Source organism: Anser cygnoides, chromosome 5, assembly GCF_040182565.1.
Source record: "Anser cygnoides isolate HZ-2024a breed goose chromosome 5, Taihu_goose_T2T_genome, whole genome shotgun sequence".
Lineage (NCBI taxonomy): Eukaryota > Metazoa > Chordata > Aves > Anseriformes > Anatidae > Anser > Anser cygnoides.
In genome coordinates, this window is record NC_089877.1 from 303,423 (window position 1) to 330,071 (window position 26,649).

General features: G+C 41.7%; 1 protein-coding gene and 1 long non-coding RNA gene across 2 annotated transcripts; one reads left to right on the forward strand and one right to left on the reverse strand.

The window, feature by feature from the left end:
* Window positions 1-816: 816 nt before the first annotated feature.
* LOC136790913 (uncharacterized) lies at window positions 817-2,532 on the reverse strand. The gene is made up of 2 exons (XR_010831767.1): window positions 2,400-2,532; window positions 817-1,242 (listed from the first exon to the last, which is right to left on the reverse strand). It is a non-coding gene; the product is annotated as an uncharacterized lncRNA (long non-coding RNA).
* A 401-nt stretch (window positions 2,533-2,933) lies between these two features.
* On the forward strand, window positions 2,934-26,354 carry LOC125184238 (nuclear pore complex protein Nup153-like). Its single transcript, XM_066997703.1, is given in 16 exon segments — window positions 2,934-3,426; window positions 5,897-6,107; window positions 8,240-8,488; window positions 9,692-9,831; window positions 9,914-10,039; window positions 12,218-12,328; window positions 12,466-12,504; window positions 12,605-12,658; window positions 15,462-15,620; window positions 16,721-16,773; window positions 19,456-19,582; window positions 21,209-21,682; window positions 22,925-23,017; window positions 23,253-23,343; window positions 23,685-23,807; window positions 25,342-26,354. Coding segments are annotated over 16 exon segments (2,931 nt in total). The 5' UTR covers window positions 2,934-3,192; the 3' UTR covers window positions 25,989-26,354.
* Window positions 26,355-26,649: the final 295 nt, after the last annotated feature.

The window sequence follows — 26,649 nt, forward strand, 5'->3', positions numbered from 1 at the left end:
TTATGCAGACTTTGCCTATTAACAAGGTCTCTACACTGTACGTTAGAGACGTGCGCCTCCTTTTCTGGACTAGATAGCGAAAATACCAGTTTTGTAGTTCAGTGAATGAGATTGGTTGGGCTGTTTGTTCTCCAGAGCTGAAAAATGTTGGGAGTGTATTCTCTTGGAGTCCACAGAAATGAAAATGATGAGAGGAAGAGAACGTTGGTTGCAGCCCGCGTGCTGCTGTTATAAAGTAGTTCTCTGATGTCTTTTTCCCTCTGCTGAGACTTATCAGCCTATCGTCCTTTCCTGTTAGGAGCGCATACCTGGCTTGGGATGGTGTGCGCAGGGCAGATTCTTTACCGTAAGAGCGCAGTGAATGCCAGACTTCTTCCTGTACTGCCGTGTTAACCGTGAGTCACAAATTCAGGAAGCAGTGATTGCATCGGAACTGCTAGAATGCTTTGCGGAGTCTTTTTACTGGGTAAACTTCACAGCTGCAGTTACAACTTCCAGCCTGTGTTAGCTGAACACATCGTACTGGTGCCCGCCATCAGTTTGACAAAGATGGGATTGCAGTAGGAACTTGCTTTTTTCCTTCTTTTTAATTAAACAAGTCTTTGAAGCAACTTTTCCAACACCGCCATACTTCACTTCTTCCAGTTATTTTCTGTTTTACTTAGCTGAAATGTTTTTTTTTCTTCCAAGCTTGAGGAAGTTTTCTACAAGAATGTCCCGTAATGATTTCATAAACTCTTTTCGTTGTACCTAGCTGCAACAGAGAGTGCTTTTATTCAAAAACCTGCTGGTTTTCTTTTCCAAGAAGTAGTGGGGTTTTTCCTATCTCTTCACTGATGGGAAAGGCTGTAGGACAGTAGCTTGAGGGGCTACTAATGCTGTCATCAGTGAGCCGGGAAAAGGCAGGAGTCCGAAACGGGTAAAAAGTACTTAAAAGGATACCAAAAGAGTAAACGGTACTTAAGCCGTGGATGTTTCTTTTTGCAGGGATGCTCTGGACCAACCGCTTCTTTCTAGCGCTACCTCAAAGTAACTTGCAGATAGACCTCACAGGGAAGGTTGATCAAATGGTGATGATCGCTGTCATTCTGCTGGACACGCAGATACTTGCCTTTCGTTTTGGCTCATTTTTAATACCAATTAACTTCAGTGCCTCGCGTTAATAGACACCGTTTGACTGCATCGGCAAATGTTTCTGAGTCGTGAGTGTCATTAAAGGCCTGTCACCCTATGGAAATCCTTCTAAATAAGAAAAATGGCATTCAAATAAATAAATAAAGCAGCGTTTGAACTTATGAGCAAACCTAGCGTAGCTGCCTTTGACGCTGATCTGGAGGAGAAAAATCACGTTATCACACTACTATGGTTGCCTTAATAGGTTTGGTGTACATGAGGGAGGGAAGTATTATGTGATGTTTGCCTAGCTATTACATGGCCGATGCAGGAGGGGTTTTAGTCAGTTCCCTGAGCACGTATTGTTGCAGAAGTCGGTGATTTCACTGCCCAATGTCTGTTATTAAGGGCACGATTCATGTCCCGTTATCGTTTTTATTCTTTATTTATGTGTTTATTTTCTGGGGCGGCGATCTGTCACGATGCCCATCGTTCCCCTGCCGTGGGGTAGAATTTAGCGTGACGACTGCCTCCCGGACCAACGGGGCCACGAATCCGGCCTAAAACACTGCTTGTGCGTTGGTTGTCGGCGTGGGGGCTGTTGGTTGTCGGTGCGGGGGTATCGGTTGTCGGTGCGGGGCTTTTCTGACGAGCACTGTGGGCTCGGGGCGCCGTCCCACGCCCGGCGCGGTGCTGCGGCACACCAGCGGTCGGCGCCACGGCGCGGGGAGGCTCTGGAGGTGACTCCTAGCCCCGTGCTTACGGTGGCCGGGCCGGGGTTCATTATGGCGGCCGGGTCCTGAGGGCGGGAGCGGGAGGGCGGCGGGACCGGGACGGGACCGGGGCGGGGCGAGGAACGGGAGCGGCAGCGGGAGGGGGGGGCGCGCGTTCCCGTGAGGGGAGGGGGCGCGCGAGGGAGGGAGGGGGAGGGTGTGAGAAACACTCCGTAGCCAATAACTTGGGCTCAGGCGAGGAGCTCGGCGAAGCAGGAATTTATTCGCGATCGCAGTGGCGGGCGTCCCGTCCGTGCGAGGACTACCGCACACCAAATTTCCCTGGTGTATTGCCAAGCACTTCCCCGTGCAAGGGCTTACCATACACCACATTTCCCGAGACTCTTCCTTTCTCTCCCTTATCTCACGCTTCGTCCGTCTCCGGCCGCGCCCCTCGCGGAGCTGCGGAACCGCGGATCAGGACTCCACACTCGCTCCGTACAAAAGTACGTCTCAATCACACGGCACACAGAGTCTCACCCGACCCCCAAGGCAATACTTCCTATTTCTTACCTTGGTCTGTGCACAGAGTTACCGGATCAATTCTCAAAGCCGGAGTGCCTGCCTTCTTCCCTTCCCCACTCCTTCACGGATCCTGCCTCTTTCATCAGTCTCGGGCCCTCTGTCAGCTCTCCGCAGAACCGCCGCCGTCGATGCACAGGACCGCTGAAATCAGCGGGGCATGCCTTCCTGCTGCTGCGGCGGTGGGGCTCCCCAGTAGGCGACTGGCTCCCGGACGAGCCCCCAAATTGTGAGAAACACTCCGTAGCCAATAACTTGGGCTCAGGCGAGGAGCTCAGCGAAGCAGGAATTTATTCGCGATCGCAGTGGCGGGCGTCCCACGAGCAGGAGCGCCCCTGCTGGTTCCAAAACCCAGTTTATATACTTTTTGATGACGGGACCCTCCCCTGTTTCCCCACTGAGGGGGTGATCCAGGCTCACAATCTGTCTGATGCTTCCCAGACAATGCATGGCCTTCAGTTGCCGGCCTGTTAAATTTCGAATTTCTTTCGACTTTTTTACTGGTTGAAGCGGTAATGGTTCTTCACTTACCTGACTTGACTCAACACCGTGATTTTCCCCGAATTGTTCTACGGAGTCTGGTTGTCTGCATTTTACAAGGTCGCCTGCTAAGCGTTCTTATCGCTGCAAGCACACCTCGATACCCCATTCCTTACCTTTAAACAACGTAACTCTGCAAAAACAACATTTTTATTCCCACGAGGGGCAGGGCAGGCCCCGCGGCGCGTGGCGGCGGGGGGCGGGGGGGCCCCGTGACGGCACCGAACGCGGGGGGGGGGGCGGTATGGCCTCGGGCGGCGCGACCGGTAGCGGCGCGACCGGCAGCGGCATGGCCGGCGGTGGCAGGGCCGGTGGCGGCGGGGCGCCGGGCGGCAGCCCAGGAGCCCGATCAGGAGGAGGAGGAGCAGGAGGAGGAGGAGGAGGAGGAGGAGGAGGAGGAGGAGCGGCCGGCGGCAAGGTGAAGAGGCGGCGCCACCGTTTGGGCGCCGCGAAGCCCCCCTGTGCCAGGAGCAAGCGGGTGAGGAGCGGCCCCCCCACAGCGGGCCCTTCCCCCTCAGCCCACCAGTTACCCCCTTACTTACCCCCTTACCTTACCCGCCCCTTTATCCCCTTAGTTACCCCCTACCCACCTCCTTACCCCCTTAGTTACCCCCTCGACCGCTTAGTTACCCCCTTAGTTACCCCCTCAACGGCTTAGTTACCCCCTTAGTTACCCCCTCAGCCCCTTCCTAACCCCCTCAGTTACCCCCTCAGCCCCTTCCTAACCCCCTCAGTTACCCCCTCAGCCCCTTACTTACCCCCTTACCCCTCTACCCAGCCCATTACCCCCCTCCTCCCCCTCCCCTTCACCCCCAGCCCGCTGCCCTCAGGACCCCCAGTGCCACCCCCAGGGCTTTCCCCGCTCCCTGCACCCCTCCTCAGCCCATCATCAATTCTCTGAACGTTACCTGCCAGGCTTTGCTTCTCGTTTGTGCTGTAGGGTACAGCAGGTTGACGGTGAAAGCGGTCCGTCAATTCGGGGTGTGAAAATCCCCGTGCTGGAGGGGGGACGCGCCGAGATCCCTCCCAGCAGCTCTTTGCTAAGAAATGTCAGGACGCCCAGAGAGATGCTCTGGAGATGCCCTCTGCACGTTTGTTCAGCCAAAACCTCTCCGCTATTAAATGAGCAACGTAGCTGAGGGGATTGATTATCATATGCAAAACCAAGGGAGCGCTACGCATGGATAGCTGCTCAATTAGGTTTTTATCACTTGCAGAAATGCCAAGTCCCTTATACCACATATTGACAATCAATCTTGTCCATCTAAAGCTGGCCTGGAAGGGCAATGCAAACATTCCCCACGCTTACAGAGCAACCGTTGAAACCTCTGGCTTGAACAGTGCATTAATGTTGAAAGTGCCATAGCTTGCGTGTGCCGACACTGTGTAGCTAACTGATAAACCTTACACGTGGATTAAAAATAATCAGTGGAGATGGTTTTCTAACTTTTCCATTGTCTGTTATCTCTGCGTGTTTTCCAGTAGGTTTATTTAAAGAGTGTGCCAGAGCAAACACGTGCGTGGGGATATCTGGGGGATTCTGCACAGAGAATGGCTGCTGCACATCCAGCGCAGATCAAATTAACAGTAACTTATCGGGGAAGAATTTTAATGATTTGATAAATAGACAAACTGATAGGTGTTACATGTGTGCATTTATTATAGCAGTTAGCTTTGTAACCAGACGAATCGTGCAAATGTTCATAACGTAAAAGGACGAGCTTTGAGCAGATAGCTTGCTTAGAGCATTTGTCAATTAATTTCAGTTTATTTTCAATATCATGTCCACTCTGCAGAAGGTTCTGTGGCTTAATGTTAATTGTCTCTCAGTGATGCAGTTGGGGAGGCACGAAAGCGACCGATGCGATTTTGTGAGGTTATACCTCTGGTTCTGATCCCTACCCCGCTGTTTTTCTCATCCTTCCCCCTACAACTTTAGTCGATAAGTCGATTCTTAGAAATACTTAAATAGATGTGTTTTGTGTGCTTGTGATCCTAATTACAGCCCACCAAACCCTCTGTCTCTTACCATTAAGCTCTGAAGGTGCCTGGGCACTGTAGACAGTATAGTTAGCAGCTTCAAAGTTCCTGGGAACTAGTCCTGGATCTAATTTACCTTTTTTTTTTCCCCCTGCCTGCAGGAGGGATGATTAGCAGGATGCCTAGCTCATGATTGTCAGCTTTCTGGATATTAATTTTTATTATTAATTTTTATTATTAATTATATTCATTTATATTAATTTATCTTTTATTTAACCGTAGTTCCTGGGGCTTTCGGTCAGGTGGGAATTCTCCGATCGTACCCGATGTATGCCGCAGAGTCAGTCTTCTACAAAATACAGCAACAGCTTTAGAAGGCTCTTGCAAGAGGAGGTGCTGGTGCTATAGCTATAGCTGTGTTTCTTCCAGGACATCTTCTGGGTTAGCCTGACTGTTGAGAGCAGAACTGTTTTTTGTGCGTATAGTCACTGCAATTCAGCATTACTAAAATTGAAAATATTTAGATTCACTGATTTTAATGGGTAGTATGGTCCTGACTGTCGCAGTAGATAATTGCTGAACTTCTGGTTTAGTTGGTTTTCACGGGAGGGTGCGAAGAGGAAGAGTCCTGGAACAAGTCTGTAGGTCAGGAGCTGTTCAGGCGTAGAGTTTCCTGATAGCCTTGCAGATTGACGACCTGCTGGTGAATTTTGGCAGAGGTTTCAAAACTTTGAACCTTGCCAAGGTCACTTGGAAGTGCAGAAAGTGATAGGTAGTTGTAAATCAATCTTAGGTGAATTTTAGGTTTACCAGAAGTGTAGCGATCCTATGCCAGGGATCAACCTCGTCGTCGTCTTCTGAATATTTGCTGTATAATATCTGTCTTCAAGGTCCGTGGAAGGTGGTATCGCAGCATATGCTGTTGACTGCGTTTCTGTAATTAAACAAGTGTTTTTTCTTTCAAGCAGGGAATAATTAGCAGAATGACAGAAACGGTGAAAAATATTGTACCGGCCTGGCTGCAGAAGTATTTCAATAAGCGTGAGGAGGAGTGTGTAGACAGAAATGAATCTGCAAACCAGGAGGAGACTCCGGTAAACTATCACCACGATTATTCAGATGAAGATACCATAATCGATGAGAGATTCACGCCTGAACCAGCAGGAATTAGTAGACGAGGTATGTGAAAAATCATTTGGAATTCTGGCCATCTGTATTTATTCACAGATTTCTAGTTTTGAATCTGAATTTCAAAAGGAAATTGGAATGAGGGTTTTGACAGAATGAAAAAAAAAAACAAACAATCAAAAAAGTGAAACAACTGTTTGTGAAACCGTCTTAGCTTTAAACTGTATACACAGTTACGAAGCATACATCTTATGCTCTTGGAAGGCATCAGTTAACTTTAGGTACTCTATTAGCCAGGTGCTAAATGCTGAAAATAAGTCATTTGCAAGTGTGCTGGGTTGCATTTTCCATCTTTTAAAAGATATGGAATGAAAATCTGTCTAATTGCCTAAGGCAATTAAAAAAATTAATTTGTTTTGCAGTCTTCGAAACAAAAGACTAGATGCTAGAATGGCAGAGGAAAATTCCGTCTCGTGTCCCGACTTTGTTTGTTTTGTTTTGGTTTTTTTTTGTTTTGGGCTTTGATCAATTTAGTAAAGTTCCTCGCTAACTTGATGGTGAACTGGGGAACTTGTGCACGGATGTGGTTTATGAGATTATTATCCTTAAAATATTCAATAACTTTAAGGTCTACGCGGGGGGAGGGGGTGTCTTTGAAAAGGTATTTGGACCGTTGGCAACGAGGTTTGCAACTCCTTTACCTCATGAAAGATTAATTTGTCTTATATCCAGTGCCTCTCACTGTTCCTGTAGTCCTGTTGTATAAATTTGCATCTATTCTTATTTGAGTTTCTCTTAAATTAGCTGTTTTGGGGAAGTCAGCTTTTAATAAGTAAAGAAGTTTTGTCTGAGCGTGCGTAGGTAACCATAGATAATGTGGAAAGTCAGTTGCTTCTGTTGTTGGCAGAATCAAAAAATAAGGAGGAAATATCTTTGCCTCCAATCTCATCTAATTGTAAACAAGGAGATTGATGGCTTTCTGTGTAGCTGTAGCTTGGGAATGAGTTTGGAGAAAAGAATAGAGAAGGTCTTCGTGACTGAGGAACACATGTTGGCTTTCCTATGTAACTGCGTGAAAGGAGCTTTCAGTAAGAACAGCTGCACTGCAAGCTTGCTAACTCCAGGAGATCAGGAGCAGGTGGACACCCTGGAACCTTTTGCAGCTTATGTTGCTGTCCGTGGGTGTTGCTTACTATGCTTAAGAATAAGATTTTTTTTTTTAATTATTACTACATTTTGAAACCAATGTGTTTCTTCAGTTCTGAGGTATCAGTGTGCTGGAGCCTATATTGGGTGGCCTTCCGCCTGAAGAACTTTCTGTATCTCAAATGGTGCTGTCCTAAAAATCTGCTCATGGTTTGGAGAGCTAATTAGTGGTACTGCAGTGGTTATGAAGATTGAACTAACTAGTTTAAGCTTCAGTTCAAGTATCAAGAGGATAGTGGCTCAAAGTCATTTGAATTGCCCAGATTCCTGGGAGAGACAGTAGGCTTTCATCAGGCAAAATACCCATGAATAGTTCCATTCATTTAGCAAGATAGACTTCAAGGCCACCTATTCCAGGCCACTGGCATTGTTTGCAGACCCTTTGCTTCAAGAGGGAAAAATGCTCATCTGGTTACTTGGGTCAACATCCTTGTCCCTTGGGTCAAAATCCCAATAGTTAATGGGTAGGAGATGATGTTTTGCCTCTAACGTGAGCTGATATGGAAGAACTTGGGAAAAAAGTACTGCAAACGTTCATTTTCATGTTGTGTATTCAGATTAATGTAACCTTTGTTCCAATATTATGGAAGCTGCAGTGTTATCTGTAATTTACCGTGTAATCTCAAATTTTGTAAAGCTTATTGCAAGCTGTACATGGGAGAAGGAGTATATATGTTTGATTTAGTGAACGGCCAAGTCAGCGTTAGAGCATTTGAGCACGGGGTCAGAATGTGGTGTTGTAAAACCTCATAGTTAACTACTTCTGGATGCAACATTAATACTGTGTATCGCAAGCAGTGTTGTTGTTGTAGCCAGACAGTTAGATGCAACCGTATCTGGGTGAGGAAGAAGTTAAATTTGGCTTCTCTCTTTTTGCGCTTAGAACTTGGCAATAGCATGGCTGTCGATAGGAAACAGGTTTTGGCTTCTGTGAGCTTGTCTATAGCAAAGCTAATTATCTCCCTGTTCTTGTCTAGAACCATCCACAAGTAGATCAGCACTGAACTTCCCAGTTGTGTTAACAAGGCCCTCTCTTCATCGGAGCCGTCTGAATTATACCATGCTGGATTCTCCTGTCCCACCTTGTCAGCCCTCGACATCTTCTGTATTTGGCATTGGCAGTCCTAGGCTGTCCTTGATAAAAGAAATAGAAGATTCTACCTCTCAACAAGACGATGATAACATCTCAACAACCAGTGATTCCTCCTCTAGAGCATCTGATGAAGGTGATTTTTGTGTTCTCTGTTTAATTGACTTTTTTTTTAATGTGAAGTACCTTGCGTTCTTTAATATTCCACATCACCTTAGTAAATAAAATAGGTGAATGTCAACTTTGGATGCGAGAATTAAATTGAATTTTTAGTGTTTTAGAAGTATATAATCCTATCACCTTTTTAATAGAAGCGTGCTTTGGAATACGTTTATGATACCCTGATGTTAGAAAGAGTCAATGCTGAAATATACACGTTCAGCTAGGTTATATGTAAATTTTGAACTGGGACGGTAGGAAATCAGGCTGACTTGCCGTAGCTTGACAACTAGGCTGATTGTCTAGAAGGAAGAGTGACTCAGAATATCTAACAGACAGCTGGTTAAATGTGAATAAGTGCAGGTGACAAATAGGAACACGAGATGTTTTCCTGTGTTTCAGCAAGAGAAGATAAAGAAACTACTCTGACATAAGCTATAGGCTGTTTTTTGACCTTTCTTGGTAGAAGGCTTCAGCTGTCAATACTTTCATGTCTTTTGCCAAATTCATTGAGGAAAGCACACCATTTTAAAATAAAAAATAAGCATCGTGTCGATGTAGGTTGGTACGTAGGTCTTCTCGCTGAAAGGGCGAACAGCAGGTTTGCAGCTTTTTCTAGTCCCCCATATAGACAGGGACTGACATGTGCTCAGCAGGTTTTGCAGAGAACTTTTGTACAGCTGAGAGTAGAGTTGCTGGGCTTTAGCAATATAACCTGAGTGCACTAGAACTTTCTGGTGTGTCTTCGTAAAACATACATGGGCAGAAGATCGTTAACTCTTAGAGCAGCCTTTGGGGAATCTTCCAGGTTTAAAACCTATGCGATTATGATCTGTGCTGGCCTCCAGCCTTTTACCAACACAGAAAAAAGCTTTGTCCGTACAAATGCACTGATGTTTATGCGGTCCTCTTTTATCTTAGCCTGAAGGAAAAAAATATCTGCATTGGAAGCACAGTATTAACTTGGTAAGATTGCTGAAAACTACTTGCAGCTCTGTGAACAGTTTTCAAGTTTGTAGGTGATACTTGGTTTTCAGTCTGTACGTGAAGTTGATCTATTTAAAGAAGCTGAAGTCATGCTTATTTTTCTGTAATGAAGAACTTGAATTAGTGTGATCTTTATTGTTAAAGTTCTGTACGTACGAGAGGCATTTACATCTAGCATACGTCATTTTGGCAGATGTTGCAGTTTTAAAAAATACTTCATCGTCACTGCTCTGGCCCACAGAAGCTGAAAGAACTCATTCCCTCTCGCAGCATTCTGCAGCTAGCTCTAAGAAACCTGCATTCAGTTTATTTGTTTTTGGAGGACTGTGTCCTGTAAGTACTGCACAGTATTTCTTTTAATCAGTTTGAATGTGTACCTGTTTTTCTATCCACTTCTCATACTGTGTTTCCGTAGGTACGTGGAAGCACGTCTGTTTTTAAGCAAAACCAGCTTGGGTTTTCTCCATTTTACCCCGGAAAGACGGCCTATGCCGGTGGTGCAGCTGTAAGATCAAGGCAGCCAAAGACGGAACCTTATCAGGTATGAGAAAAGTAGTGTAGTGGGAAATAGTGATGGAAATAAAAAAAGCAGCACTGCCAAAGGAGCTTTGAGCAGGGAGCTGAATATGTGGTAACAGTTGCTCTTCTGCCCTCTTGGTCTACAAAAATAGACGAGATTGATTTCTGTTTAAATTCTTTAATGACAGTTTTTACCACAGGTAATACTTGTCAGAAAGAACAAGAATGACAGTTTGGGCTAGTTGTTGGTAGTTGGGGTTTCCTCTGTTGTTAGGTCTTTCAAAAAATTCCATTCAAGTGCCATTGTCTGCCTCTGACTACATTACGTTAAAATAACTTGATGCAAAAAAGCCAATGACAGCATAACTTTGAAAACTTGTGTTTATGGTAGCAAAAGCTACAGTAGTCAAACCTGGCTAATATTTATCTGTGGATCTTCTTTTCCAAGCATGCCTACATTCATGCTATGGATATGTTGTATAAACCTGCAGTCTTTGAAAATATCTAAAATCAACTTTGCTGATCCTTTGTTCTTCTGGTACACAGAGGCATGCAGGACTAAATGCAGTCCCAAGATAAGCAGTAACATGCTTTCTGTTTTGAACGATTCATATAGTTCTTGGAGAGAGTTATTTGCCCCCAAGAGTTCTTGGAAATAGCAAATAAAAACTGCTGACAACTCTGATTAGCTAGAGCTGAATCGAAAAGGAAAGTCAAATCAGGTTTGGTAGGAATGTATTTAAATGAAAGTGACTTTTATCGATAAATCAAAAGGAATTTGAAGAAAATGAAAACGCGGGTTTGCTGGCTCTGTTCTGACAGTCCATTTGTGCAACGGAAAAAGGGCAGTACAAGTACCTCACTTACGGGAAACCTTGAAACCTTGTGGTGCAAAGCTGGGAACCCTCTTTGGTCGGCTATTTTTGTTTTTTACAATATTACTGCATTATGGTAAAAAGAGGAACCAAAATACTAGGCTTTTAAAGGAGAGAGTAGCTTGCTTCTTGCTGCTTGCTGTGAATGACAGCAAGGTACTAGAGAGTCCAGCGAAGGGCCACCAAGAAGATCAAGGGACTGGGAGCACCTCTCCTCTGAGGAGAGGCAGGGACTGCTGGGCCTGTTTAGCATGGAGGAGAGGAGGTTCAGGGGGGATCTTATTGGTGTATATAAATACCTGAATGGATGGTGCAAAGAGCATAGAGAGCCATTGTGTTTTCAGCGGTGCCCAGTGCCAGGTCAAGAGGCAACAGGCACAAACTGAAACGTGAGGCTCTGTCTGAGCATCAGGAAATGCTTTTGCACTGTGCGGCTGATGGAGCCCTGGCACGGGTTGCCCGGAGAGGCTGTGGAGTCTCCCTCTTTGGAGGTCTTCAAGAGCTGACTTGACATGGTCCTGGGCAACCTGCTCGGGGTGGCCCTGCTTGAGCGGGGGGGTAGACCAGGCGATCTCTAGAGGTCACTTCCAACCTTAACCATTCTGTGGTTCTGTGAGTCTCACTTGTGTTTTTACATGCTGCGTGGTCTGCTTCCTGTCTTCACATCGTGTGATAAGCACAGTGTGGTTATATGAGGGGTTTAACCTGGGAAGAAAAAAAGTCACACCAAAGGAAGTTTTCGACTGATATTTGAAGTTGGGTGGTGCAAATAAACAGTTTACTTTTTCAGTGTAATGTTTAGATCTGTTACAGTTTAAATCAGATCTTTATCTTTTAAGACAAAGATTTGCAGCCAACTTTAATCTTGGGGGAAGGGAGGAAGCAAGAGAGAAGTAAAACTAGTTCCTGGTTATGATTGTATACACTGATTTTAAGATGGTACACTTAGACCATCGTGAAACTCTGAGGTCTGTGTTGTTACTGAAAATGCTTTCTGTACCACAAGCCTTTTCTTGAGTTCTGTTTCCCTGATTACTGCTTCGGAGGCCTTAGCAGTCCTGGCATCATCCGTCTTGACCTTTTACAAGTACGGAGTTCTTTTATTGCTCGTGCAACAAGCACGTGCAAGATGCACTGAGGCCCAAGGTAAACTTCATTAAACTCCGAATGTATTCTCTTCTTTATGGCTTGAACTCCCAGTGACTGCATGTTTCTCTGTCATCAGAATATATTGATTGTATCATCAGTGTAGCCTTGGGACATAAAATACATGCCTCCTTAGCTGAGAATTGACCATTGTAACACTTAAAATGCTAATTTTTCAGGCACAAAAGAGAGCGAAAGCTAGACAAGAAACTGTGTGGTCCCACGCTACCTTGAGTACCTCAGCGTGGTGCATCTTGGAGGCAGTGGAGAAGCTGTCAACCACTTTGTTGGTAAATAGCACTTCTTTTAATCTGTTTTTGCTTCATGTGTTTATAAAACTTAGTAAATGTGCCATCAAAGGATAAAGATAAAACTATTCTTCCTTACGCTGTGGCCGGTTTAATTTATTGCGCTATTTTTTCAACAGGATGCTAAAAGAATGACATCTCTTTTGCCGCTGTGTTGTGTAAGTTGACCATGAACCCCCACATTTTTGTTGCAGGGAACCCTCTCTCTCAGGAAAAAAAAATTGCCCTCTAATAGTTATGCTTTGTTTTTTCCCTTAGCCTCCGGACATAGATAAACCGGATATTACTGACTTCCAGTCCAAACGAAGAAAGGTAAGAACCAATAATGTCTTAAGCTGAGGTAGATAACTTTTTCAATGCTTTATCACTATTAGAAAAATTTTCTCAAACCTCAGTGACGACATAGACATCAAATCAAGTTAATATTGGCATGTATCCACAGTAGATGATGGGCTGTGAAGATTACTCAGGTTAAGAATTATGTTATCTTTGTAAGTTGAGAGCAACAACTCTAGAACACACCAAGTCGTTTTATCTTGTCCCCCAACTTGGGGTGAAGCTGCATATTAAAATTCCCGTTGAGGCAAGTTTTCTCTTGAAGAAATGATCACAAATAGAAAAATACTGATTGAGTGGTCATATAGACTTTGTACAGACTTCCGTGTTCATTCGGGCACAGAAAACTAGTTTTTGTGCTTTTTATCACCATTCAAAGTAAAGAGGAGGAAAATTGTTAATTTCCGACGCTATAAATCTTACGCTCCTAAATTCCTATTTGGAGGTAGCACAGAACTGGTGAGAATGCTGTGGTAAAGCATGATTTCCTTTCATTTTGTTTAAAAAATGAAAACTAGTCATCTTTTTTTGATGACTTTAGTTAGGGGTATCATTAAATTGCAAAACTGTACCAGGCACAATAGCTCTTGGTGTATTAAATGCCTAACTGGGGGAATTAATATTTTTCATTTTTACCTTTAAAACCAGCGATGAACCATCGTTGGAGTCTGATAAATTTTCCATAAAATTAAATGGGCATCTCTTTCTGCGAAAACATCTGTGTTTCCAGTATCAGTCTGAGTGTACAAATGACCACTTGTTAAGTGTATGGGCTTCTTAGGCTGGAAATCAAAGTGGACAGTAATACTGGTTGCTTATTGCTTTTAACTCTTTCAATCTCTGTATTGTTTAGCCAGCACAATCTCCATTTGGTAAAGTTCTAAAATGAATGTAGCAGCAACTGCTTAGTTTTTAGGGGGGTAGAGGTTTTTTTTTTTCTTTTTCTTTTCTGACGCTATAAATCTTAACGCTCCTAAATTCCTATTTGGAGGTAGCACAGAACTGGTGATAATGCTGTGGTAAAGCATGATTTCCTTTCATTTTCTTTAAAAAATGAAAACTAGTCATCTTTTTTTGACGACTTTAGTTAGGGGTATCCTTGGGCTTATTAAATTGCAAAACCCTTAAATGACCACTTGAAGATCAGGTGACTGAAGGAAATAACAAGATGTGCAAACTTTTCATCTTCTGTTCTAATGAGAAAAGGGACAGTGTCTCAAGAAGTTTCTGTGCCAATTCCTTGATTGGATGGATGTATAATTAAGTTTACAATCACTTCAGAGTTTACAAACATCTCAGATTTCCTGGACCATCTTTTCACCATCTGCCAAATTACAAGGGCATGGAGAAGTGAAGTATATCATAAATATTATCCAAATAACTAAAACCAAATCTGGTGTGAATTCTCAGTTATATTATAGCAATACACCTGTGATAAGGCATTAAGAAAGATCTGCCAGATTTGCAACAGAGAGCCTGAAATTGTCAGCCACTAAATGAATGTTGCACGCAGCTGTCAGTGGGTGAAAGGAGATAGATTGTCTATTCATAATACTAGAATTCATAATGGTGGCGGGAGAAGGGTAGCCCGTGATGAGAAGCAATTATTTGCTGAGGAGACGATCGTGTGTTTTCCTGCTAAAGTGAACATGCGGTTGACGGAACACTTGTGCACTCGGGCTAAACTTCTGCAGTGGGTAGCAGTGATGTGGTATTTTTCTTATTTCAAGGAACTGTACCAGGCAGAATAGCTCTTGGTGTATTAAATGCCTAACTGGGGGAATTAATATTTTTCTTTTTTACCTTTAAAACCAGCAATGAACCGTCGTTCACTCGAAGTAGATTTGTGAACTTACATAAAACATGTCTTATTCAAGGTTTCAAACTGAATGTAATATTTTTTAGAAAGATGTATTTTTATATACTTTAGAGAGAGTGTGAATCCTATTACTAAGAGCTGGGAGATACTGTGAAATTAAAGCTGCAGCGTAAACAAAAATTTCCTGTTGGTATTGATTTGAACAATAGCATGCTTCCTAAGACTGTATTTTCTGATCCTTAAGACTGCAGGCGGAGCCATCGGTAAATCTTGTAGCCTTTAGGGTTTGTTTTCTGTCTGACAGTTCAGTTAAGTCAGTTTTGCAGAACACACAGTGGTCTGTGTTAAAAATTAACTCTGGTCTGTGAAAATGCTTTGAAAAGGGAAGTCAAACCCACTACTTGAAGTGCATCTAATGCACATGTAAAGCATTGGATCATATTTTAATGAATGAGATTATTGTAAGACTGACAAGTTGGTTTTTTTGAGTGTGTTCTATTGTTTGTGTAACTTTGAAGAGGGAAAATGTAGGGAATGTGAAGCCCAGAAGCCTGTATAATTAGTTGCTTAACACTTCGAATGTTAAATTAATGAATTAAGCTACTGAAAAAAAAAAATCACAGTGTGGGCAGAGGAAAAGATAGGAGCATATTCTAGGAACATGGGTTATTTTAATTATGGTAGCATGAATTATTTTGTCTATGAAGCTAACTGCCAAATTTTGAAATGGAATTCAGTCAGACTTTGGCTACTTATATATAGCTTTATGGATTTCGTTACTGGTTTTCTGGTGATTTCCCTCTACAAGTTGAACGGTCTTCAGAATTTTCAAATTGTATTCATTGAGTGCCAAGACCGATGGGGGGAGGTTTATAGTTCTGTAATTTGTTTTCATCAATAAATATTGGAATTAATTTGGGTGGACGTAAGGATAAATTGATTGCTGTTTCCCTTTCAAAGCTGGAATCCCAGAATGCATTCCAGCCTCCACCTGTTAAGAGACTTGTGACACCAACGGTAAACCGTCAACCGATGCGTTATACGCGGTATTCTGAACCATCACCGACTTCAACTACTCAGTCCAGCAAAATTTGCCAGAGAGTAGACACAAAGTACCAAGTGAGTACATTTTTGAGTCCTTATGTGCCTGTTTTTTTTTTCCAGTCTTGGAATGTTTCTCAAACCAATTGTTATCCTATCTTTGCAAAAAGTACTGATAGTATGTTTGAGGCGAGCTTTAAGGCAGTGGGAACCATTGTGAAATAGATTGAGCTTTTATGGATTTAATTCTGTTTTTGGAACACTCAGTGTCTTGTGGTTGTTTTCACGATGTCATGATGTGCTATTGAGTCATCCTGTTCTCAGTGAAAGAATATTAAAAGACAGAAATGTTTTCCTTTTATATTCTCATGTACACAAAGCTGTCACTGATGAAACATGCTCGTGTTCTGTGTAAACTATTCCAGGTGAGCTATGTGCTCCAAGTGAGAGTTCTGACAATGTGCTGAGTTATCGGTTTTGATTGCTTTGGAGTAGATGGAGTCTGATAAATTTTCCATAAAATTAAATGGGCATCTCTTTCTGCGAAAACATCTGTGTTTCCAGTATCAGTCTGAGTGTACAAATGACCACGTGTTAAGTGTATGGGCTTCTTAGGCTGGAAATCAAAGTGGACAGTAATACTGGTTGCTTATTGCTTTTAACTCTTTCAATCTCTGTATTGTTTAGCCAGCACAATCTCCATTTGGTAAAGTTCTAAAATGAATGTAGCAGCAACTGCTTAGTTTTTAGGGGGGTAGAGTTTTTTTTTTTCCTTGTTTGTTCATAAATGACAGAAAACAGAAAAGTATGTCCCTTTTACGGGGTTGGTAAACACAAGTTTTGATGAAAACTCTCCCCCCCACACACAATTTTTGTCATTTTGTTTAAAATAATTACTTTCTTTGTTAGAGGATTTGACAAATTTGATTTAGTGTTCTATCAGTTTGTCCTCAATGCTGAGTGAACCAGTGTGCTTACTTTAGCCCCAAAATTTAACTGAACTGTACCCACAATGCTGAATTAGGGAACAACGTTAAGTAGGTGAGGTGTATTCAGTGCTATAAAATTAAAAATAAATAAATAAAATAAAAACCACAAAAAAACACATGAAGTGGTTGTTGGTACTTTGTGTATTCTGTACATATTCAGCTAAGTCTTGAACTAAACTTAACTTGCAGGGGATGAGAGAGAAGACTTTGCCTGCAGAACAGCGAGCAGAACCATCTGAAAGGTATGACATCTATTAATTTAAAACTTACTTGAAGGAAGAAAGACATCTCCTTTTTCAGTATGGTCTGCACCTGAAAGGTGGTGACAGTTCTCAGTAAAAGGAATGGGAAATCCAATGAAAATTTTGTATTTTGAGGCAGCTGCAAAGTCTGGATTGTGTTTGAAGATCAATATAACTTTGAGAAAATTGTTGTTTTTATGAAAGGAAGGAAGATGAGCAAGAATAAAAGTACTGATACACCACTTTTTATCCCAAGTTTATCTTCTGAGTAGGATACGAAGATGGGAAACGAGGCACGTTTTCTGTATCCACAGAAAGGATCTTTGCTATTGGAGGCCTAATTTTTTCCTTCTACAGGAAATATGGCTCATTTTGTAGTTTAACTAAATCTGTAGCGTTACAAATTTTGCTTTGACAGATATTTCATGGTTTATAACTCAGTTTACTTATAACAAAATAATTTGTCCCTCCTAATGTTCCCTAGGGGAAAAGCTATTAGTTTTAGCTATTTAATTGCTTGCAGTTTGAAAGCTCTGTCCTAATGGGATGATTCTTTCTGAAGCATTCTTTAGAAGGTGAAGTAGGGGAAGTGAGTTACAGTTCAGGAGGATGTTTATTGATGTGTTTTTTTCTTTATTTTTTAAGCAAAAACATGGAGGAAGATTTATGATTTATTATTCTTTTTTTTAATACTCCTTTCATGATGAAGTTAATTGTCTGCTTTGAGTTCACATGAAGACCATGTGTTCTTTAGGATCATTTGAGGCCAAATGCTAACTCATCTCTAAAATAAAAAAAATCCAGCAGAATTAATTGAATTTCTTCTTGAGGAGACTGCTTTGTGTTATACTGCTTTCTTGGTTTAGGTCAAATGAGTTATCCTCCAGATAATATTGATGGCTTTTCCTTCTGGGCAAATGGTGTTTTGGGTAATAATGCTTGAGTTAAGGGACTTTGCACTCGGTTTTTAGGGGGGCCGCTCTTTTCAAAGAACAGTAGCAGGGAATTTTGTTGACTCTATGCTCATCTGCCAAGCAATTCTTAGGTGACCATGGGCATTCTTTGGCTTGCAGAAAGAACTCAACACTTTGTTTTGGCATCTAAAAGTTGGACTTCACAACAACCACCTTTTTAGGGGTGGAAGCGACTGGCTTTAAGGTTCTGGTACAGGTGCAATCAGGTGCTGGGTTTTAATTATGTTTTTTTCAAACTGTTCTAAATTGTCTTTGCTAGAACTCCTTTCTACTTCTCCATTTAGGAAGGAGATACAGCAAACTCATACTGCTTTTGATTTCGTTCACAAAGTTTATTGCAGTGCCCTACCTTTTGTTTGTAGAGTAGGTAGTGGTGGTAGTGTTTTTTGTGATGCTGGTCTCTGTTGGGTGCCATGTTCTGGAGCAGGAGCACCACACTGATCTGCTGGCAAGAGTCCCTTTGGACAGTTGAGTTGGAATACTCAGTAAATCTCTGGCCCACCAATGCTATATATCTATGCGTGTGTGTGTATATATATATATATTTTATATCCTGAGTCCAATTGTAGATTAGACTTGCTTGAAGGCTGACAACTGTCTTTGCCCCCTTGAAGCTCACAGGTGTTAACAGAAAGAGGAATATGGGCTGTTATGGGCAAGCGATAGTTGTCTGAATGAAGATCTATTTTGATGTAAGACTTTTTTTCAGAATTCTAATGGATTGACAGTTTGGATTAGAGAAAAGTCTGAGCATCTGCCTTAGGGATCTGTCTTCCTCTATGCAGTTACAGTGCTAAGCAGGCTGTTGTCAAGTATTTGACAAGTTTAGACCAGTTCTCCTCCTCAGTATTGTGGGAGTTTGACCTGGTGTCTTCCAGTGCGATCTAATGCACTTCTGTACTGACTGACTGATTGGCTGCAAGATAAGCTTTGATGTCACGGTTTTTCCAGGCATACTTCATTTTCTTGCCATAGTACTTTTGTTAGAGTTATTCCCTATTCCACTTCTGGTTTGGGTTATTTTTTCCCCATTTGCTCTTGGATTAGGATATCTTTCTGGTTTTGAGCTAGGCTTTTTTAAGTACCAGAAAAACGCCTTTGTATGCCTTACAAAAGGGATCTGTATTCATGTCTGAAAAGACTTCTGGAATGTTGGCATACCCAAACACCTCTGCTGTTCCTGCTGATGGCCACATGAAAGCCAGAGCTGCTTCTGAAGCTTAGGCCATATTACCTTGCCACACAAGTCTAAGGCGTCCCTATTCTATCAGAGCTGTTGGCAGTGTTTCCCATGTGTATGTGTGCATATGTGCACTCTTTCTGTATTTTTGTGAGCTGTTCTTTTATATCCCTGCAAAAGATACACGTGCATCGCAGAATCAGAGAACCAGTCCTATTTAAAGGAAGCACTGGAAAATAACAATCTAAATCAGCTCTTCTATTTCAGGTCTTCTGGCTTAGTCATTGTTCCCATGTGAACGGTGCACTTATGTATGTCCTTTTCATTGCTGCTGTTAATAAAGTTTTTCCTATTTAGAACATCAAGTATTTACCAGCGTTTAGCAACTTGTGAGACAGCTTTAGTTTTTTTCTGATCAGCAGGTTTCAATTCTAGGACTAATAACAGCTCTAATATCTTGAAAAAAAAATTTGGCTGGTAATTTTTTTTTCTCTTGTTTCCCCCAACTTCTGTACTGTCGTGTGCTAGCAATGTGACCAGCTACAAATTCAGTACTGCTGCGTCCAGTGGTCTGTCTTCAGGAGTGAGTAGCGGAGGCGGCAAAATGAGAAGGGAAAGAGGAATACACTATTTATCAAGAGCTGTACAAGAACAGGTAAGTGACTCTTAAATTAATTGCTGTCACTGAGCTTACTGAAGTAACTAGCTAAGTGTGTCAGTTTTATTGCATCATAGTAAATTATAACAATACCGCTTTATTTTTGCATTGTTTTTGTTTTCTTGTGGGTTTCAGAGCAGGCTCCAATTGATTTCCTGTGTTTGAATACCTGAACTTTGCTTATGTAATTTTGAAATTTTTAATTCTCTTACCTTGGAGATTCTTCAAACTATAACATTTCTCGTTAGCAATTGAATGAATGAGTCCTAAGAGGAGAAGTAATGTTTTGGTGAAGGTTTGTATAGTTTTTCTACAGGAATGATACTTGAAACGAGTGCCAAGTATAAAAAGAAAAAAAAAAGCTTAATTTTTGGTTTCATATTTAAGTCATACAGAAAGATACAGGCCAAGAGTGTGAAAAAGAGTAGTAGAAGAGAGCATTCTGCATGTCTGCTAACGATGACTCAGTTTTTGATACTCACCAAACTCATTGTGAGAGAGTTTTTTTCTCATTTTAATAGGAAAAATCTATTCCATAAAACTATGACCATGAATATTCAGATTATTTTTTCTTTTATTGGATGTTATATAAGCTGCCTGTAAGTTAATTTAAGTATTTACGTTAACATTAAGTATTTAATTAATATTAAGTTAATATTAAGTATTTAAGTTAATTTAAGTTTCAAATCATTAAATGGGACTTCTGGATGATGCAATATAAAGAAATCGTAAACACTGTTGTTTATTCCTGTAACGCAAATAAAATAATGGTCCAAATATCAAAAGTTCCATAAACTTTTCAAATCAAAACTGTGAAACAGATGTAAGCTACAGGATGCACTGAATATCAGTAGTACCAACTTACATCCCTGCCTAGTCATTTCTAAGTAGATCATGATAGTACTGTACAAATTTTGGTCAGATTTTCTATGCCATTTAAAACATAACTCATCCAATCTTAGTAATCAAATAAAGTAAGTGGCAGGGATGAAAATTGAAGTTGTTAAGAGGCTGTTTTCTGATTTTTATATTTGCATCCTGATACATGGTATAGACTGTATTTACCAGAACACAATCTTCAGTGCTGCTAGTCTGACTTTCTTTGGTGCTTTTTGTGTTTAGTTTGGTTGTTGAACCTACCTGCTTCTTTAAACATTACCTTTTTCCACGTTCACTGCTGTAATGACTTTAGAAACTTTGGCAGCTATCCTGCCTAATTTTGCAAGAGGAACACTTTCTCACTTGTCTTGAGAGTGTACTCTTAATTGAAGCCATGCGAGGGTAGTTAGAAAGGATGATGCTTCTCTAGAGCTTTGATGACTAAAGTACAGAGAAGAAAGAAAAAAAATGTGATCTGTGCATCTCTGTTCCGCACAGGTTTTGAGTTAACTTTCAGTGTTCTTGCTGTACAGTTGTTGAATAGAGTATAATGTGGAAGCAGGCCTGCCATAAATTAAAATGACGTGGTAGACAGAGGTGGGGAGATCGGGATTTCTTCTGGAAACTTGCTTTCTCTTAATTTGTATGGATTTTTGTTCTATTTAATTTTGTTAATAAATTGGGTGGGATGGGGTGAGAAAGTAGTATGTCTTGTATAAGAAAAATTAAAATTTGCAACTTTAGGAAGTGGAGGAACCAGTGCTACCGAACATACCCCTACCCATCAGTGCTGCATCGCTGCCTCAGTTCAATTCTAGTTTCATTGGTAGTAGCGCTGTCTCAGCGTCACCGAGCGCTGTTTCAACAGCAGCAATGAGCACGGCAACTCCAGCAGCTGCGACGGGCATGGCAAATCCATCAGAGGTGGAGGGCATGACAGATCCATCAGAGGTGGAGGGCATGACAGATCCATCGGAGGTGGAGGACTTGACAGATCTATCAGAGGAGGAGGTGGAGGACATGATATATACAACGGCGACGTCGGGCATAACGTGTTCAACAGTGCCCTCAGGCTTGACATATCCAATAATGGCGGCGGGCATGCCATATCTGCTGATGACAAAGGACAAGGCAAAGTCAACAGCGGCAACGACAAGCGTGGCAAATTCAACGGAGGCGGCAGGCATGGCAGATGCAGCAGCGACGGCGGCGGGCAAGGTAAATCTTTATGCTATAAATAATGTTTACAATGAGTATACTGCTTTATTGCGAGTTGACTTTTTCTGTGGTGCTCATGAAACTAACAAATATTAGTTTCTACGCAGCTGAATGAATTGGGGTTGTATGCCAGTTTGGGGAAAAAGGCATAAATGTTTTGATTCTGCTTCTCTCAGTCTTAGAGCCTGCCAACTCCCATTTAACGTGATTGTATAACTGCTTCAAATGCTGTGGAAGTCTGCGGGGGAAGGGGGGTGTGGACTTTATGCCAAGTTATTTATAGTGGTTTTGGGCAGGGGTAGAGTTAATTTTCTTCGTAGTAGATGATGCTGTGTTGCAGATTTGTGAGCAAAACAGTGTTGGTAAGGCACTGGTGTTTTAGCTGTTGCTGAGCAGTGCTTACACAGTGACAAGTCCTTTTCTGTGTCTCACGCTGCCCTGCCAGCGAGGAGGTCGGGGATGCACAAGAGGCTGGGAGGGCACTCAGCCAGGACAGCGGAGCCCAGAGGACCGAAGGGATATTCCACACCATTTAGCATCGTGCTCAGCAATAAATGCTGGGGGAAAGAAGGGGAAGGAGTGGGGAGTATGTACAGGGTTATGGCATTTGTCTTTCCAGGTAGCCATTACATGCGATGAGTCATTAATGCTACCTCAAATTTAACAACTTTACTTCTTTATTTCCAGTTCTTTTCCCTGTTCCACTTGGAGGGAGTGAGCGAGTGGCTGTGTGGTGCTTAGTTGCCTGCAATGGTTAAACCACAACTTTATTTAAGTTATTAAATTAGAGGTAACGTGGTCATATGAGCCTCACATAGAATGAGCCTAGGGTGCAATAATTGGCATATTATTGCAATAAAATAAACATTAATCTGTTCCAGAGTACTTGAAATATTTTTTGTACGGTTTGAAGTAGACAGCTGCTTTAACATGTTGAGGTGTTTGCTGAAGTTCTTGGAGTATCATTGGGCTGAGTTTGCCGTTCTTCAGCTTCCTGGCTTGCTTTTCCGTGCATTTAGACCTAAGTAGCATCTCCAGCTTTTCCTCTCAGTTTCTGGAATTTGGTTTTGAAGATATTGTCCTATACCCACTTGGAAACTTCCCTGTGTTTTATTATTACTTTTATCTGCAAAATAACTCAAACATCAGGTTTTTCGACGTCACTGCGGGACTTCTGTTGGGTAGTGAATTCAGGTAGTTGTTGCTCTTAAATATAAACCTTTAATTCTTTTGAAAATACAGATACAACCAACAAGTACTGTTAGCAGTCCTGAGTTTGCGTTTTCATCTCCAGTTGTGAAATCTACTGAGGCAGAAGTGCTACCTACGTCTTCTGTAAGTAAAATAATAAAGGAGCTTGACTTTTTTTCTTAGGCATTTAGTAGGCTGTTGCAGAACACTAAAGCAGAATCTGCCTTGATGGAGAAAAGTATGTAGGCTTCTGGCTTATAATTTGTCATTCAGCATGCGTGCTACAAATGTGAAGAGCAGCTTTCAGATTTGGTTTTGTGTGTGCATTCGATTGAAGTTCCTGTGGCTTGAGAATCTGAAAAACCTCTCTTGTTCATAGCAGATTGGGTTTACATTTAGTGTTCCCGTTGTAAAATCGGCAGAACTTTCTGGACCCAGTGGTACTCCAGTGACGCCCTTTCTTACCCTAGGTAACTGAAACTTTAGCACTTCAGATCTGAAGTGCTGATTTTCCTTTTTTTCTTTATTAAATCTTCAATCTGTCCTGTCTGCGCATGCTAGCAATTCCAGGCAGTGTTGGACTTCTGCAGTATTTTTCCAGTGACAGATCTGCTTTTATAATTTTTGTTTTGTTTTGTTGCTTTTTGTTTTGCTTGTAATCATAAAGCATTGCAAAGTAAGTAGAATTTGTGAAGATTCTTATGTGAGAAGCATGAAAGCTGGAAATTCTTGTTTCTAACAAAAGTGAGTATAATCTGCTCTAACTAGGTCACATTGTGAAAGCTGGTTTTGTTTTCTTTTGTTTCAAAAGACACCACCACCTCAACCAACATCAATACACAGAAAGAGGAGGTCAAAGATTTTGCTGGTGGTCCCTTCACCACTGCCCACGTCTTAAAGGAAGGAAGCGTCTTAGACGTTCTAAAAAATCCTGGTGAGATAATGAACTCCTTTTAAAAAGATGCTGCAAAAAATACGCTAGCATTTTTTATTAAAAAAAAACCAACACACGACTTATGGTTAATAGAGTATCTGCTATAAATATGAATGTAGGAGAGCATTACATTAAGCGCTGCGTTTGTTAGGGTGCATCTGCCCCCTTCTATTCTAAGTGGTGTTTGTTGCTGGAAGTAAAACTGCAAGATGAAAAGCAGATGGGTTGCATCTCCTTTACGTGTTAGGATGTAATTGTAAATGAGGTACTAAGAGAATTAGCCAGATAATCGGTGTTTCATTTTAAGTAAATACAATTTGTGGAATTGAAAAGGAAATGTTTGTAAAACTCAACACTCCTGTCCCACCTTCAGCCCAGGTGAAGAAAGAATAGGAAAGAGCTTCAGTTCCAAATACATGGCGAAAGCTGCGAATCTTTGGGCCTTAGCTTACAATGGCTCCTGTGGATTAAAATTTAAACTGCAAACAGAAGTGGAGTGTTTTACGTTAAAAACCCTTTTCTGAATTTTGTTTTTAAGCAATTGCAATTGTTTTCAACAGTTTCATAAAGTGTGTCTGTGGAAAAGATATCTTTTAAGAAAAAGGGCTTTATTGAATTTGATCTTTTCCCAAAAGTCTTCTAACTTACATACTTGTGAAGAAGGCAGCACATTTCTCTACTGGAAAGAGCTAAGTGAGAGAAAATACATTGTGCATTTTGTTTAAGGAAAGACCTCTGAGTGAAGTGACATTCACTTTCTTTATCGGTTTAAAAGAAGCAGAATCGAAATCCACATTGTTCAAAGACTTCAGTTTTGACTAAAAAAAAACCAACAAACAAACCACAAAACAACTATGTTCAAGGTAGATTTACAAGCAACTTGAGCTGCTGTTTAAGATGCATTTCCTTTAGTCTTTCTGTATTAGTAGCTTGTCTTTTCTGTTAAAATTGCCACCTTTTAAATAAGGAGTTGTCCTGTGTCCGATGCATTTTGAAAAAGATTATAGAAAATTAGACAGTTGTTCAATTGTCTTGAGTTTTTATTATTTAATTAATATTCAGCATCTGTGGGAAAATACCGTACGGATTGCTGCTCCGAGTACAAACTTCTGTACAGTTACTGGAGTAGATTTGAGTCATCTGCTACGGAAGGAGGAGCTTTAGAAATTTGATTCGATTGGGCATCGCGTCTTAATCAAATTGTATTATTTCCATTCCACGTTGGACTGTCAGATTTCAGTCAGCTACTGTCTGTTTGTACTTGTATCGACCAGTGAAAATGTTGATTTAAAGCTTGCTTGGAAACAAAGAGTTAAATGAAGCTTTAACGAAATGTTCTGTTGTGACCCAGTGCAGCAGATGAAATTTCATCCGTTTAGATAAGATTTCTGGGGACTTCCTGTTGCGCTCGGTCTGAATGTCTAGTTGTAACCATTGGCACCTGAGTTGAAATTTTTGCCCTCTAGTAAAGTCACTTAGTTACATGTAGTGAGGTGCTGCGCTAACAGGAAGACTTTTTTTTCTTGCTTCCTAGACTTTGGATTGTTGAAAACACGCTCTTCTACGTCTGCACAACCTACAACAAGCACAGTGGTTTATACTAGGCCTGCAATAACAACTTTTTCTGCAGGTAAAGAGACTTCTAAACAAGCATCGTACTGGCAATCTGATACATGTGACCCTTTTCTGCAAAACAAAGACATAAAGGACAAATGTGTAACTTGTCAAGCTACTAAAGCGTCAACAGTTGAGAGTATGAAACAGACAGTAAGTTCAAGTCAATGCGACACCTCAAAGCCAGCAGCGCCCCCAGCAGGGATGCTGGGCTTTGGAGACAAATTCAAAACAGTACCTGGAACGTGGGATTGTGATACATGTCTTGTCCAAAACAAACCGGAAGCTACAAAATGTATAGCATGTGAGACACCAAAACCTGGAACGGGAGTAATGCCTGCTCTGACATGACCAGTGGTCACAGACAGCTCGGTGACAGTGACATCCTCCTCGAGCAGCACTGACACAACAGCCACTCTGGGCTTTGGAGACAAATTTAAGAAGGCGAAAGGCTCTTGGGACTGTGGAATATGCCTTGTACCAAATAAGACGGAAGATAACAAATGTGTAGCCTGTCAGTCTGAGAAACCAGGTATGGTCCTTTTTTTCCTGTTGTTTCCATCCTAGCCTCTGTGAATCTTGTACAGAATAAAAGTACGTTGCATATATGGAATATTTTAAGCAACACGATTCCCAGGTACGGTTGATGGGTTAGCGGCTGTCTGCAGGATTGGTTTACAGGCACTTCAGAGGTCTCAGCCCAGGTTCCAGCCTGTCGCATAAATTGAACTGATTGTGAAATGTATTAGTACGGAGCTGGATCAATGCAGATACCCCCGGCTTTGCAGCTGGTGAGGGAAGGTGGCTGAAGTGAGTGACTTAATTTAAAAACAACATAGTGATTTTTCACTGGCGAAAATGAGAACTCCATAGAAAGAGTTAAAAATGACTGCGTTTTTCTCTTTCAAAAAATAAGTAAAAAAAATTACAGAATGTGTCCAAAATGCCTCTACTCACCGTTTGTATGTAATTGAGGGGAGATGTGAAGCCAGATTTCAAGACAGTGTAGTCTTAACTAGTCTTAAGCTAAAGCAGAGAGATGCCTATGAAGGTCAGTGGTAGGCTTCAAGAAAGCGAGTGACCCGCTGGGTAACTTCTTCAGGGCAGTACTGGGTTGTTTCCCATTGTGTGTGACCGTAATTGATTTTGAGCGTGGTTGTATTGTTTTTAAAATACGATTCTAATTCTAACTTTGACTCTAAATGTCATTTAACATGCCATTACATCG